Source organism: Cetorhinus maximus, chromosome 36 (genome assembly GCF_964194155.1).
Source record: "Cetorhinus maximus chromosome 36, sCetMax3.hap1.1, whole genome shotgun sequence".
In the NCBI taxonomy this organism is placed as follows: domain Eukaryota; kingdom Metazoa; phylum Chordata; class Chondrichthyes; order Lamniformes; family Cetorhinidae; genus Cetorhinus; species Cetorhinus maximus.
Genome location: NC_135914.1, coordinates 5,608,496 through 5,623,402, shown reverse-complemented (window position 1 = coordinate 5,623,402; position 14,907 = coordinate 5,608,496). Strand labels below are relative to the sequence as shown.

The following is a 14,907-nucleotide window of genomic DNA, read 5'->3' as shown; positions in this document are numbered from 1 at the left end:
CCAAAAGGCGTTTGATACAGTGCCACACAACAGACTTGTGAGGAAAGTTACAGGTCATGGACAGTAGCAACGTGGACACAAAATTGGCTGAGGATTGGGAAACAGAGAGTGATGGTTAATGGGTATTTTTCAGGTTGGAAGGTTTGTAGTGGAGTTCCCCAGGGGTTGGTATTGGGACCCTTGCTCTTCCTGATATATATAAATCATCTAGATCTTGGTGTGCAGGGAACAATTTCAAAGTTTACGGATGACACAAAAGTTGGGAGAATTGTAAACTGTGTGGAGGACAGTGTAGAGCTTCAAAAGGACATTGACACATTGGTGGGGTGGGCAGATAGGTGGCAGATGAAGTTCAATGCGGAGAAATGTGAGGTGACGCACTTCGGTACAAAGAACACGGAGAGACAGTATAAAATAAAGGATACTATTCTAAAAGGTGTGCAGGAGCAGAGAGACCTGGGTGTATATGTACATAAGTCATTAAAGGTGGCAGGACAGGTAGAGAGAGCTGTTTCTAAAGCATTCAGTATTCTAGTCTTCGTTAATAGGGGCATAGAGTACAAGAGCAGGGAGGTTATGATGAACTTATATAAGACACTGGTTAGACCTCAGCTGGAGTATTGTGTACAGTTCTGGGCGCCATACTATAGAAAGGATGTGATTGCACTGGAGAGAGTGCAGAAGAGGTTTACGAGAATGGTTCCAGGGATGAGACACTTCAGTCATGAGGAAAGATTGGAGAAGTTGGGACTGTTCTCCTTGGAGAGGAGAAGGCTGAGAGGAGACTTGATAGAAGTTTTCAAAATAATGAGGGGCCTGGACAGAGTAGATAGGGAGAAGCTGTTCCCACTCATAAATGAATCGAGAACCAGAGGACACAGTTTTAAAGTGTTTTGCAAAAGAAGCAAAAGCAAGGTGAGAAAAAACATTTTCACACAACGAGTGGTTAGGGTTTGGCATGCACTGCCTGGAAGTGTGACGAAGGTAGGTTCAATTGAGGCATTCAAGAGGGCATTGTTTCTATTTAGATAATCATCCAATGTGCAGGGTTATGGGGAAAAGGCAAGAGATTGGCACTAAGTTAAAATGCTCAAAGAGTCGGTGCAGACACGACAGGCCGAATAGCCTCCTACACTGTAACCGTTCTTGTGACTCTGTGGCATGTAACAGATGCGAATTGTAAATGGGAGGCTGAGCGCCATCTTGTTTTGCAGTGGACGTACCAAGCCATGGTTCATGAGCTCCTGGGAATCAACAACAATCGAATTGACCTTTCCCGAGTGCCGGGGATCAGCAGGGACCTGAAGGAAGTGGTGCTGTCTGCTGAAAATGATGAATTCTATGCAAATGTAAGCCCACTCTGTGACTGGAAGGTTTTCAATGCTCCTTAAAGAGCTGTATGTTCCCGCTAGGTATTGTTCACACAGCCTCTCCTCTCCTACAGAACATGTACCTCAACTTCGGTGAAATTGGCACCAACATCCGGAATCTGATGGAGGATTTTCAGAAAAAGAAACCAAAAGGCCAACAGAAGCTGGAGTCCATCTCAGACATGAAGGTAATGGGGAAAGGTCGGGGGTGGGGAGGTGCGGGGACGGGTGCAGGGGGAATGGGGGTGCAGGTGGTGGGGAATGATGTGAGAGAAATGGGGGGGGCAGGGAGTGGGGAATGATGTGAGGGAAATGGGGGGGCAGGGGGTGGGGAATGATGTGAGAGAAATGGGGGGGCAGGGGGTGGGGAATGATGTGAGAGAAATGGGGGGGCAGGGGGTGGGGAATGGTGAGAGAGAAATGGGGGGGCAGGGGGTGGGGAATGGTGTGAGAGAAATGGGGGGACGGGGTGGGGAATGGTGAGAGAGAAATGGAGGGGCAGGGGGTGGGGAATGGTGCAGGGGAAATGGGGCAGGGGGTGGGGAATGGGGCAGGGGAAATGGGGCAGGGGGTAGGGAATGGTGCAGGGGAAATGGGGGGGAAAGGGGGGTGGGGAATGGTGCAGGGGAAATGGGGGGGGGGACGGGGTGGGGAATGGTGCAGGGGAAATGGGGGGGCAGGGGGTGGGGAATGGTGCAGGGGAAATGGCGGGACAGGGGGTGGGGAATGGTGCAGGGGAAATGGGGGGGGGACAGGGGGTGGGGAATGGTGCAGGGGAAATGGGGGTGCAGGGGGTGGGGAATGGTGCAGGGGAAATGGGGGGGGGACAGGGGGTGGGGAATGGTGCAGGGGAAATGGAGGGGGGGGGGACAGGGGGTGGGGAATGGTGCAGGGGAAATGGGGGGGGGGACGGGGTGGGGAATGGTGCAGGGGAAATGGTGGGGGGACAGGGGGTGGGGAATGGTGCAGGGGAAATGGGGGGGCAGGGGGTGGGGAATGGTGCAGGGAAAATGGGGGGGCAGGGGGTGGGGAATGGTGCAGGGGAAATGGCGGGACAGAGGGTGGGGAATGGTGCAGGGGAAATGGCGGGACAGGGGGTGGGGAAATGGCGGGACAGGGGGGTGGGGAAATGGGGGGGCAGGGGGTAGGGAATGGTGCAGGGGAAATGGGGGGGCAGGGGGTGGGGAATGGTGCAGGGGAAATGGCGGGACAGGGGGTGGGGAATGGTGCAGGGGAAATGGGGGGACAGGGGGTGGGGAATGGTGCAGGGGAAATGGGGGGACAGGGGGTGGGGAATGGTGCAGGGGAAATGGGGCAGGGGATGGGGAATGGTGCAGGGGAAATGGGGCAGGGGGTGGGGAATGGTGCAGGGGAAATGGGGGGGACAGTGGGTGGGGAATGGTGCAGGGGAAATGGGGCAGGGGATGGGGAATGGTGCAGGGGAAATGGGGGGGCAGGGGGTGGGGAATGGTGCAGGGGAAATGGGGCAGGGGATGGGGAATGGTGCAGGGGAAATGGGGCAGGGGATGGGGAATGGTGCAGGGGAAATGGGGCAGGGGGTGGGGAATGGTGCAGGGGAAATGGGGGGACAGGGGGTGCGGAATGGTGCAGGGGAACTGGCGGGTCAGGGTAAACAGGGAGCAGGAATGCGGTACAGGGTTCACAGGATCAGGGGGGAGGGGTATGAGGTTAAGAAGGGCAGGGGAAATGAGCTACAGGGTTAACGGGGGTGTGGGAATGGGGAGCAGGGAATGGGATACAGGGATAATGGGGCGGGGAGATGGGGAGCAAGGCATGGAGTATAGGGTTAATGGGGGCAGGAGAAGGGCTTACAAGGGGCGGGGGAAACAGGGAGTTGGACAATTTGGTGAGGTGTCAGGGAACGCGGAGTGAGGGGGGTGGCACAGGGCTAATGAGGGGCAGAGGTCCACTGCCTTGAAGTAGTGAACTACCTTTGAGTCCTGTTGAATGGCTGTACTCCGTCAGTCGATTGGGTGGAGCACAGACCATGCTGTTGGGAGACTGCAGCAGCTGGACTGTCCAGGAGAGTTAAGGTCATCCTGGATTCTCCCTCTCCCCAAACAGTAGCTGAATACAAGTTGGATGAAATTCAGCCATTTCCATTTCCTGGGTATACTGTGCACACTCCCCAGCCCGTAACTTGAGATGTCTGTTTCTTGTTGTTTTCCCCAGGCGTTTGTGGAGAACTATCCCCAGTTTAAGAAGATGTCAGGCACGGTGTCGAAACACGTAACGGTGGTCGGAGAGCTGTCACGATTGGTCAGCGAGCATCACTTGATGGAGGTGTCGGAGGTGGAGCAGGAGCTGGCCTGTCAGAATGACCATTCCAGTGCTCTGCAGGTGGGGGATGGGGACAGTGGGGAGGGAATGGGAGCGAAGCAAGCACAGTCCTCCAACAAAGGCATCTTGTTTCATCTCTTGTATAAAGGCAAAATACTGCGGATGCTGGAAATCTGAAACCAAAAGAAAAAATGCTGGAAAAACTCAACCGGTCTGACAACATCTACGGAGAGAGAAAGACAGAGTTTCTCTCCTTCTCTCCACAGACGCTGTCAGACCTGCTGAGTTTTTCCAGCATTTTTTGTTTTTGTTTCATCTCTTGCTTCATCACTGGTTGGCTGGCCAACAGCAGCAGGTCTGAGAGCAGCCGGTCTAGCAGAGAAGGCTGATTCCCAATCATCTCAAAGCAGCATCAAGCTCCGTTGCAATGGCCCACACATTCTGCTAACACGCTTTTATTGCATCTTTCCTTGATGAAGTGTGTGTGGAGGTAAGGGGGTCTGAGTGAAAGATCAGGTCTGAGCAGCAGGAGAGGCTGGGTGGGTAGCTGGAGGTCTGGTCAAAGGTGGGCAGTGAGGTTGTGGTGGGGGATTAGAGTGAATGAGAGGATACTAATGGGGAAAGGCCCTGCCACCCAGAGCTGAGTAAGAAGGTTGGAGAGGAAGGACCTTGCCTTGATCCTCTTTATGAGCATGTCTGCCTGTTTAATGGAGGTAGAATGCTGGTTCGCTGTTTCTGAAACCCTTGGTTTGCTCCCAAGGGCACCCAGAGAATATTTAGGAACAGACAGAGTCCATCAGGGCCGGTGAATCACCCCCATGTGCCCAGCACATCCCCAGTTGCACTGTGCTGATGCAGCAGGTCTCTGTATGATGGGGGGGGAGTCCTTCAATCAACAAAATCTGAAATTGTTTCAGTGGTTGAAGGGCAGTGACAAAGAGTGTGCTTATCGGATCCCTGTGAGACCTTGTAGAGCCCACACTGATACATACAGGCACACTCCTTTACACTGTCTAATCTGTACACTGATTGTCTTTCATTGTTGCAGTTTCCCCCTCAGCCTCCCACACGTTTCACAATCCACCACTCTAACCCAGCTTGTTCAACACGACCAAGAGATCAACACTTTCCACATCTGTGATAGCTGAAGCCAATTCTCAGTGTGACGTAGAACCCTAGCCTTTCAGACAGGAAGCAGCCACAGCTTGTTGGTCTGGTGCTCAGCAGATTTCAGTAGAGAATAGGATTGAAGTTGCTCTCCGAGTTGTGATGTGAGCCATGGCTCATCACACACCATTGAGTTGTGGGTTTAAGTCCGCTGTAGGGATTTGAGCATGTAATCCAGGCCGACGTGACTGCAGTACTGAGCAAGTGCCGCACTGTCGGTGGGCCCGCTGTGCTGTCGGCGGGTTAGCGTGGCGGGAGCGCCGCACCATGGGCGGGTCAGCACAGCGGGAGCACCGCAGTGTTGGAGGTGCTGCCTTTCAGGTTAGATGTTAAACAGTAGCTTCATCTGCTCTCTCCCTATTCCCGTTGCATTATTGAAAGAAGGTTCCTGGCCATTATTTATCTATGAACCAATATGTAAAACCGATCTGGCCATTATGTCATTTCTGTGCCTGGGATCTTGCTCTGCATAAATTGATTGTTGCGTTCCCTACAAGACAACAGTGACTGCACTTCAAAAATACATGGTTGGCTATAAAGTACTTTGGGGCCCTCCTGAGATCAGTAAAGGCGCTGTAGAAATGCAACTCTTTCCTACTTCCGGGCAAAATAGTCAGTCAGGATCCCGGCTTCTGATCACTCATGGTCCCTGCTGGAGACTGTGTCACCACTGGGAGGTAAGGAAGGCGTCGGTTTGTCTTTGGTGCCTCCCATGGTCAAATAGCTTGCTGCCTCTCACTCTCTGCTCTTGGCTGTGTGCTGCAGCTTGTTGCCATTTGAGGTCCTTCTTTCCAGAGTTTGAGTCTGTTGCCCCACAGGCCCTCCTCCTTAAGGGAAGAGGTGATTAGTCTTTGTACTTCTTGTCATCACCCCCCGTCCCCCAAACAACCACAAGTTGCAGTCTGCCTTACCCATGGGCTCCATTGCTGCTGTTTCTGCTGCAATCTCTAGGCATCAGTAATTTGTGTCAACCCCTCAAGCTTCAGCTACTAGAACGAGGTTAGAACGAGGGCCTGAGGCCCTGATTCACAAGTAACTGACATACCCAGGGCTGACTGCATGCATGCACACCCTGGCACTCTCTCCCTCTCTCTCTCTCGCACTTTCACTTCATCTCTCATCGCTCTTCTTTGATTGTCTTCAGAAGCTGACTTATTCTACATAATTTCTGGCGCTGTTGTTTCGCAGTACTGGGCTACCCCACACTGTTCATCTTCTGTCACACTTTGGCAGCAAACCAACAGCAGTGACCTTCAGCCCGTCTCTGCAACATGTTTCCGGCCGGTTTGCATTAACAATGGGAAACATTGTTGAAATCCTGATATGGGATCTGTGTTCTTCACCTTCCCTCCCTCCTGTTCCCCCCCTCCCACTACAAGAGCCTTGTTATTTCTGACCAGAGTTCAACAACCACTCCAATTACCTCCTTTCATTTCTGCTGCACACTGAGAAACCTGTCACTGCCTGACCAGAACAAGACATGAACATCCATTACTGTTTCATCAACCTTTTCTTCCCCTCTCCTCAAAGTGTGTTGTCTACAACAGGTTTCAGGTTGATAGAGGGAGCTTTACTCTGTATCTAACCCCGTGCTGTACCTGCCCTGGAAGTGTTTGATGGGGACAGTGTAGAGGGAGCTTTACTCTGTATCTAACCTCGTGCTGTACCTGCCCTGGAAGTGTTTGATGGGGACAGTGTAGAGGGAGCTTTACTCTGTATCTAACCCCATGCTGTACCTGTCCTGGGAGTGTTTGATGGGGACACTGTAGAGGGAGATTTACTCTGTATCTAACCCCGTGCTGTACCTGTCCTGGGAGTGTTTGATGGGGACGGTGTAGAGGGAGCTTTACTCTGTATCTAACCCCGTGCTGTACCTGTCCTGGGAGTGTTTGATGGGGACGGTGTAGAGGGAGCTTTGCTCTGTATCTAACCCCGTGCTGTACCTGTCCTGGGAGTGTTTGATGGGGACAGTGTAGAGGGAGATTTACTCCGTATCTAATCCTTTTGATTGGACTGTATAGAAAGAGTGAACTCAACTCTGTATCTAATCCAGTGCTATTTCCCTCTTAAACCCTATTATTGAGGAGGTGTTGTGATGTGTGCTCATGTATCACCCTCCCCCCATCCCAGTCCTGTAGCCATTAAAGCTCTGAGATATCTGCCTGTTTGCGGTCTGCTGCTTTGTAAAACTTCCTCTCTGGGCTGGAGAAAAGCAGAAACTCTTTATGGGAACTTCCTGTCTCAGCTGGTGCAGTTTGGATCAAAGTGTGTGTCATATGTTTTCAGCTTGTGTATTGAGAGAAGTGTGTGAATAGAGTTTTGAGTGTTTTCCATCTGAAACCCACCCTCTTCTCTGCTCACTGCATTCAGTAACACTCTCTTCTGGCTCAGAGGGTGAGGGTGTGAGCCTAATTCTAATCCAGGCTAAGACAGGCACTGAGTGGTGCCATCTTACAAGATGCCACATGCATCTTGTATTTGTTAAAGTGAAAGTTAAGGATCCACTAGCTCCATTTGAAGGGGAGGAAAGAGTTCTGTTGGAGGTATTTATGTTCAAGTTTCTCTCTAAACCCAAGAAGAACTGCATTAACTGGTAGCTTGTATGATTACGTGGAATTTGCCTCTGGATAAAATGGATGTAATGAGTCTATATTTGGGCAACAGACTAAGATGTATTCTGTGTTTAAATCTGGGGAACTGTCAGTTTGGGCCACTGAGAAGCACCAAAAGGAAAGTACCAGGCATCAGAGCATCGTCAGCATTGTTATCTATTTGGGTGTTAGATACATACAAACAAATAAAAATGACAGGCAGATAAAGACCAGCTGATTTTAAATCTGCCCTGTAGTGGTGATGGTTGGAGCACTGTCACCAGGCACTTCCAACCCTCTCACTTTGCAATCCCACAACCAAGTAATCTGTTCGGAAGGGAACAAAACATATAAAACAGAACCCAGAAGGAGGAGTAAGTTCTGGCCATGTCCACTGCCATCCCCCTCAGGCGATCCAAATCAATCTGACGTTTAAATAAAAACAAAAAACTGCGGATGCTGGAAATCCAAAACAGAAACAGAAATACCTGGAAAAACTCAGCAGGTCTGGCAGCATCGGCGGAGAAGAGCACAGTAGACGTTTCGAGTCCTCATGACCCTTCAACAGAGTTCTGTTGAAGGGTCATGAGGACTCGAAACGTCAACTGTGCTCTTCTCCGCCGATGCTGCCAGACCTGCTGAGTTTTTCCAGGTATTTCTGTTTCAATCTGACGTCTACCTTCTGAATCCACTTAACCTTTATATGATGTTAATCTTCTTGAAGGCATGCTGAGAGTCAGTACACACTACACAAACTGGCCTTCATCCCTGATGATCTCTGGGACAGGAATCAAAACAACATGTTCCAAGTATTTGTGTGGTCAATGTGTGTAAACATGTTGGTGTCACACGCTGCATAGAATTGGCAGCAGGGAAACAGGCCATTCAGCCCAACTGGTCCATGCTTGTGTTCATCCACCTCATGAGCCTCCCCTCCTACCTCTCACTCCAACAGCAATTTTTGGTGCAAGTGATGGGATGTGTGATGCTGTGGTACCCAAGCAAGCAGCCCATCCGCTGCTCTGACCTACTCCAACCTTCTCTCCCCTGACTTTTGCACTGTGGGCTGCTCGTGGGCTGTGATGGACTTTGTGGAATCGGTCAATCCCTTCTGCTCCTTGACCTTCTGTTTTGGCACATTTGGCCTATGAAACAAGAGTTAAATGGAGGAGATGCTGATGTGCCATCTGACTTCCAATCATTGAACTAAGTGTTTCACTGATATCTCTTTTCCATAAAATCATCTCTATATTAAGCCGTGCTGATTTCACTTGCCTTTACCCATGCTGCTCTGTTTCAAGCTGAGGAACCTGCCAACCTGCTCCCAGGTCTCCCAGTTACCAACACAAGGTGACCTGCTGACTGCTACCTCCATTCAAGCACTTGAAACTGCATGTTTCTGACATGGTCTACTTACCGTGTCTTTGTGTCCCAGTTAGTGAAACAGACTTTCCTTCACTCCCACATCGCATTGGAGCTGAGTGAATTATTCCGGATTTATTCCAGTCCATGTGGCAATCGAGCTGTTTGAGAGATGAGAGGAGGTTTACGGCCATGTTTGATTGACTTTGGCTTGTAATTCTTCCAACTGACTTTTTGTTGGATGGAATTTGCGACTGTGAAATCACACAGACTTTCCTTTCTCATGTGAGTTCTTTAAACCTTTACTAAAAATGAGTCTAATTAACCCTTAATTCCTCAAGGTGAAAGTCTAGCGCCATAAAGAATTAATTGTGAGTCTTTGTGTCATAGTCTTCAGACACTAGGGGGTTTTTCTGCTCTTGAACTTTGACCATTTTTGTCCTAAACCCCTCTGACCACAACTGTTAAGCTGACTTCTGCTTTTTAATTCTCCAATTATGGAGATGACAAGGGCTTTTGTGTTTTTGTAGAGTGTGAGGCAATGAGAAAGACAGAGTGTGCTCTGTTTAACTGTGACCCACACAGTCGCAGAGCCCCAGTCCATGACCTATGACTAACTGTAACTGTGTGCACAGACTGTCGCTAACAGACTCACAGCTGGCCCGTCACTCTGACTGCTTGACATTTTTCTCCCCTCTGATGTTCTGTCTATCAAAAGGTCACATGCTGCTTCCTTGCTCCTCTCTCCCAGATCAGGAGGGCTCTCGTTGTCCCTCACCAAGCCTAAGGGGGAAAACGTTGACCCGCTCACTGAACAGCTACATGATGGAAATCCAGGGGAAACAGTGGCTGTGTTATTTGCTATCCCCCAACACTCCTCCACTCAGATTGAACAGCCCACCAGATAGGCACACCTCTTAATGATGGGCAGACGTTGTCTTGAAGTTGGGGGAAATTGGTGGATTGGCCGGGGCGGGGGCCTTGAAACATCCAAGTGGTGATTCTATCACAAGAAGTGATCTGAGGGTAAAGGGTGTAGAAGCTGTGCCTGCCATTGCAGAAGGTGATTGATGAGCGATAGCCTTAGCAATGATGTATTGCAGTTTTGGGAGGGGAAGTGAGTTTGGGTATAGCCCTGGTGTTAGTGTGTGAGGATGGTGCTGAAATTGTTGTTGGGTTAACCCTGCTTCTGTAACCCACAGAACGTGAGGAAGTTGCTGCAGGACCCCAAAGTGACGGACTTGGACGCAGTGAGGCTGGTGATGCTCTACGCTCTGCGTTATGAACGTCACAGCAACAGTAGCCTGGCCTCGCTGATGGAGGCTCTGACTCGTAAGGGGGTGTCGGAAAAGTACAAGCGGGTGAGTGTTGGCCTCTGAGTTATTTATTTATGCAGTGAATGTAAATCCCCAAGGCCAAGTGATAGCCTCCTCGTTTGCTGAGTTTAAGGTGATTAGTCTGTATAGGGGACGCTCCTGGGTAATGTGCAACATCGTGTCTGCTACAAGTGCATAAGGAACTTGTACTGAGGCCCCAGCAGTGGTTGGCTACACAGGGGCTCTGGCCTGCCCTGAACCTATTTAGCAAGGACCACAGTCACTGTGGTACTTCAAAGCCTGTCATTGGACAGATGGGAAACAAAAACAGAAATACCTGGAAAAACTCAGCAGGTCTGGCAGCATCGGCGGAGAAGAAAAAAGTTGACGTTTCGAGTCCTCATGACCCTTCAATAGAACTCATCAGATGGGGTTTGTCACAAGGAACTTGTTAGTGACTTTCCATGTTTCCCATTCCTTGATCCAAAGGATGTCTGTGTCAATGTATAAATAATCACACTGCGTGTGTGATTACCTTGTTAAAGACAATTGCTAGTTAAACAGGTAATGGGCATTGATTAGCCCATCTAAATAGAATAAAAAGATACAGCTGGAACACTTTGTGTGGAAGCTACTTGGAAGTCAGTAGCACTGAGGAGTTGTCTTGAAAATAAACCAGCTTAAACCAAAAGACCAGCCTGGATTAATTCTTCCACCACAGCCTCTCATTGTGAGTAACAGTCTGCTGGTACCTCAGGCTTCCCCGAAAGGCAGGAGGCCGCTACGACCCATTTCGGCAGGGGGACCAGGAGGCTACGCCCGCCGCATTCGTTCCCTCCAGTTTTGTAGCACCAATATTTTCTGAAACTTCATCAACTTGGATTCCTCGACCTTCGTTCATGACTGTAGCTTCAAACAGCGCATGGTCCTCGTGAAGGCTCTGTAACATCTCTTCAAGTCTGCTTGATCCTTGTTCCTCTGCACTGCTGAGTTGCTCAAAGCAAGATGGTGGAAGGATAGAGGATTGCACCAAGAGAGGTACCTGCAAAGAGTCCTGATTCTCAGAATGACTGACAGGGGTATAGTCATGAAGCGAAGAGCTGTGCAGAATACTCATAGATGCTGAACTCACCATGGAAGTACCATGCCGCCTACTGTCGCCTTCATGGGTATCTATAAACAAGTAACAAAATAAATATAATTGCTACAGTTCATCTAGCTCTAGACTGAAAGGAAATATAAAAGGATGCTCATGAAGGGTGCTCCATATGGGGTGCCAAGATGGAAGGTGGGCAGTAAGTGGGTTGAACAGGTTATCATTGGAGTGGTGAGTTGCAGCACAGATGGTTTCAACCAGCTGGTGGGTTTTGGTCAACTGGTGGTTTGTCGGGAGTGATGTATGTGAAGATAGGAAACCAGGCGAGAGGTGTTGAGTGGAGGATTCCAGCTATGATGTGCATTGTTGCATTCAGTTGAATGTCAACAAGATGTGTGAGAGATGACTTTTGGAGACAGGTGCACAGTACTCTGCTGCGGAGTGTTGGGGCAGCAGGGCCCCACATAGATAATTTCTCCTTTTGACCTTTGCTGCTGTTTTCTTCAGATGTTCCAGGAAGGACAGAATCCTATCTAGGGTCACTCCCAAGTATGTTGCGTTCAGATCATGCTTCAGTCTCTGGCCATCCATGTAGAAATGCAATTCATTTCTGGCATTGGCTCAATAATTCAATCCAATGAATAATTAGCCAGATCTCCTGCTCCTGATCACTGTCCACTGACCCCGGGGTTAGAGAGAGAGGGGAAATCAGCCAGGGTTCCTGCTCCTGATCACTGACCCCTGGGTTAGAGAGAGAGGGGAGATCAGCCAGGGTTCCTGCTTCTGATCACTGTCCACTGACCCCTGGGTTAGAGAGAGAGGGGAAATCAGCCAGGATTCCTGCTCCTGATCACTGTCCAGTGACCCCTGGGTTAGAGAGAGGGGAAATCAGCCAGGGTTCCTGCTCCTGATCACTGTCCACTGACCCCTGGGTTAGAGAGAGAGGGGAAATCAGCCAGGGTTCCTGCTCCTGATCACTGTCCAGTGATCCCTGGGTTACGGAGAGGGGAAATTGGTCAGCATTCCTGTTGCTGTTCACTGTATATAAAACTGACACACGAGGTCTGGGCTCACCCATTATGATTGGCCAATTTGGGCAGGGATTGAAGGGGGCACATGAGGCAAACGGTCCACAGTTTAATACAAAGATATAGTAGTGATGGGTACTAGTCTGTCACTGTATAACACTGGGGTACAGTACTGGGGGGGACGGGTCTGTCACTGTATAACACTGGGGTACAGTACTGGTGGGGACGGGTCTGTCACTGTATAACACTGGGGTACAGTACTGGGGGGGACGGGTCTGTCACTGTATAACACGGGTACAGTACTGGTGGGGACGGGTCTGTCACTGTATAACACTGGGGTACAGTACTGGTGGGGACGGGTCTGTCACTGTATAACTGGGGTACAGTACTGGTGGGGACGGGTCTGTCACTGTATAACACTGGGGTACAGTACTGGTGGGGACGGGTCTGTCACTGTATAACACTGGGGTACAGTACTGGTGGGGACGGGTCTGTCACTGTATAACACTGGGGTACAGTACTGGTGGGGACGGGTCTGTCACTGTATAACACTGGGGTACAGTGCTGGTGGGGACGGGTCTGTCACTGTATAACACTCGGGTACAGTACTGGTGGGGACAGGTCTGTCACTGTATAACACAATGTGAAGTTGATGACTATTTCTCCCTCCTTTTGTTAATTTGATCCTAGTTGGTATCAGTTGTCGTGGAATATGGTGGGAAAAGAATCCGAGGAAGTGACCTTGTGACCCCAAAGGATGCTGTTGCCATCACCAAGCAGTTCTTTAAAGGACTGAAGGTAAAGTTTACATCTGCTGATAAATTCGTAATATCTCCTTCGACATCACCCCTCTGTCCTTGTGGTGCACAGCAGTGGAGCCACCCTCAGTGGGGCAGGGCCCTCAGTCACTCAGCGGACAGGGCCCTCAGTGGGGACAGGTCACTCGGGGGGGGGGGGGGGGGGGGGGGGGGGGGAGGGGGTGGGGGACAGGGCCCTCGGTCACTCGGGGTGGGGGACAGGGCCCTCGGTCACTCGGGGTGGGGGGGTGGGGGAGGACGGACGGGACAGGGCCCTCGGTCACTCGGGGGGGACAGGGCCCTCGTTCACTCGGGTTCCCAGACCTAAGGATAACTTCATTCACTCGGTGTCCCCGTCTCCTCCCACCTCCACATCTGTTTTACATGCAGCATCAGGTGCTCCCTTTATAGGATTGACACTAACTGACTTCAAATGAAGTTGATTTTGCTACTTATTAGGGATGTGAAAAGTTGTGGGGAGAATGCTGTCTCAGGGGGTGACGCTTTCAGGGAAGTTTCGAGGGGGTGCAGCGCAGTGGAGGAAGTGACGGAGGTGGTGCCTGCTGGGGTAGGGGCTGAGGCAACGGCACGCCTAGGGGACCATGCTCTGTAACGGATTGACATTTTCTGTGCAGGGTATTGAGAATGTGTACACACAACACCAGCCATTGCTTCAGGACACCCTGGACCAACTGATTAAAGGCAAGCTGAAGGACAGCCAGTACCCATATCTCGGACCAAACACACTGCGAGACCGGTAAGGGAGTAACCTGTTCTAAACCAAGACTTGTGTCAGATGTCTGTTAGTCCCTTGTCTGTGCACTGACTGGTTTTGACTGTACCCCAGTGAGAGTCAGCACCTTCAGGAGAGGAGGGGGACCCCGTACCCCAGTGAGAGTCAGCACCTTCAGGAGAGGAGGGGGACCTGTACCCCAGTGAGAGTCAGCACCTTCAGGAGAGGAGGGGGACCTGTACCCCAGTGAGAGTCAGCACCTTCAGGAGAGGAGGGGGACCTGTACCCCAGTGAGAGTCAGCACCTTCATGAGAGGAGGGGGACCTGTACCCCAGTGAGAGTCAGCACCTTCAGGAGAGGAGGGGGACCCTGTACCCCAGTGAGAGTCAGCACCTTCAGGAGAGGAGGGGGACCCTGTACCCCAGTGAGAGTCAGCACCTTCAGGAGACAAGGGGGACCTGTAACCCAGTGAGAGTCAGCACCTTCAGGAGAGGAGGGGGACCTGTAACCCAGTGAGAGTCAGCACCTTCAGGAGAGGAGGGGGACCTGTACCCCAGTGAGAGTCAGCACCTTCAGGAGAGGAGGGGGACCTGTACCCCAGTGAGAGTCAGCACCTTCAGGAGAGGAGGGGACCTGTACCCCAGTGAGAGTCAGCACCTTCAGGAGAGGAGGGGGACCCGTACCCCAGTGAGAGTCAGCACCTTCTGGAGAGGAGGGGGACCTGTACCCCAGTGAGAGTCAGCACCTTCAGGAGAGGAGGGGACCTGTACACCAGTGAGAGTGAGCACCTTCAGGAGAGGAGGAGACAGGATTTTAAGGAGGAATGTGATCTGAAAACACTGAACTTCTTAACACACTTATTTTTAATGCCCATCCTTTCCTATTTTTCAGAAGCCCATGCAACTAACTTAAAATAAATATAGCGTGGTATTGTTTGGAGAGAGATGCAGCTGTGATCCCAAGGGCCTGTTAAAAGTGAAACAAAATTATTTAATAACTTTGGCATGCCTGGAAAGTCTCCCCCGTGCTTCAGTTCCCTTTGCGTGTTATAGGTGTGTTGAGATTTCCTCTGTCCGTCTGGATGAGGCCTTTTTTTCCCCTCTGTGACAGTCACTTGCTGACCATACGCTGTGATAGTCATTTACT

At 50.7% G+C, this 14,907-nt stretch overlaps 1 protein-coding gene and 1 long non-coding RNA gene across 2 annotated transcripts in view; one reads left to right on the top strand and one right to left on the bottom strand.

Moving 5' to 3' along the window:
• The window catches only part of LOC144672249 (uncharacterized), a 125,501-nt gene that overhangs the window by 64,701 nt on the left and 45,893 nt on the right, over positions 1 to 14,907 (bottom strand). Inside the window, exon 3 of the long non-coding RNA XR_013574086.1 lies at positions 8,847 to 8,952. This is a non-coding gene — a long non-coding RNA (uncharacterized LOC144672249). The remainder of the gene's footprint in view (positions 1 to 8,846; positions 8,953 to 14,907) is intronic.
• vps45 (vacuolar protein sorting 45 homolog) overlaps positions 1 to 14,907 on the top strand; it is a 90,381-nt gene that overhangs the window by 60,474 nt on the left and 15,000 nt on the right. Inside the window, exons 8-13 of the mRNA XM_078534080.1 lie at positions 1,215 to 1,349; positions 1,445 to 1,558; positions 3,564 to 3,731; positions 9,994 to 10,152; positions 12,922 to 13,029; positions 13,664 to 13,785. Coding sequence (XP_078390206.1) covers positions 1,215 to 1,349; positions 1,445 to 1,558; positions 3,564 to 3,731; positions 9,994 to 10,152; positions 12,922 to 13,029; positions 13,664 to 13,785 — 806 coding nt within the window. The remainder of the gene's footprint in view (positions 1 to 1,214; positions 1,350 to 1,444; positions 1,559 to 3,563; positions 3,732 to 9,993; positions 10,153 to 12,921; positions 13,030 to 13,663; positions 13,786 to 14,907) is intronic.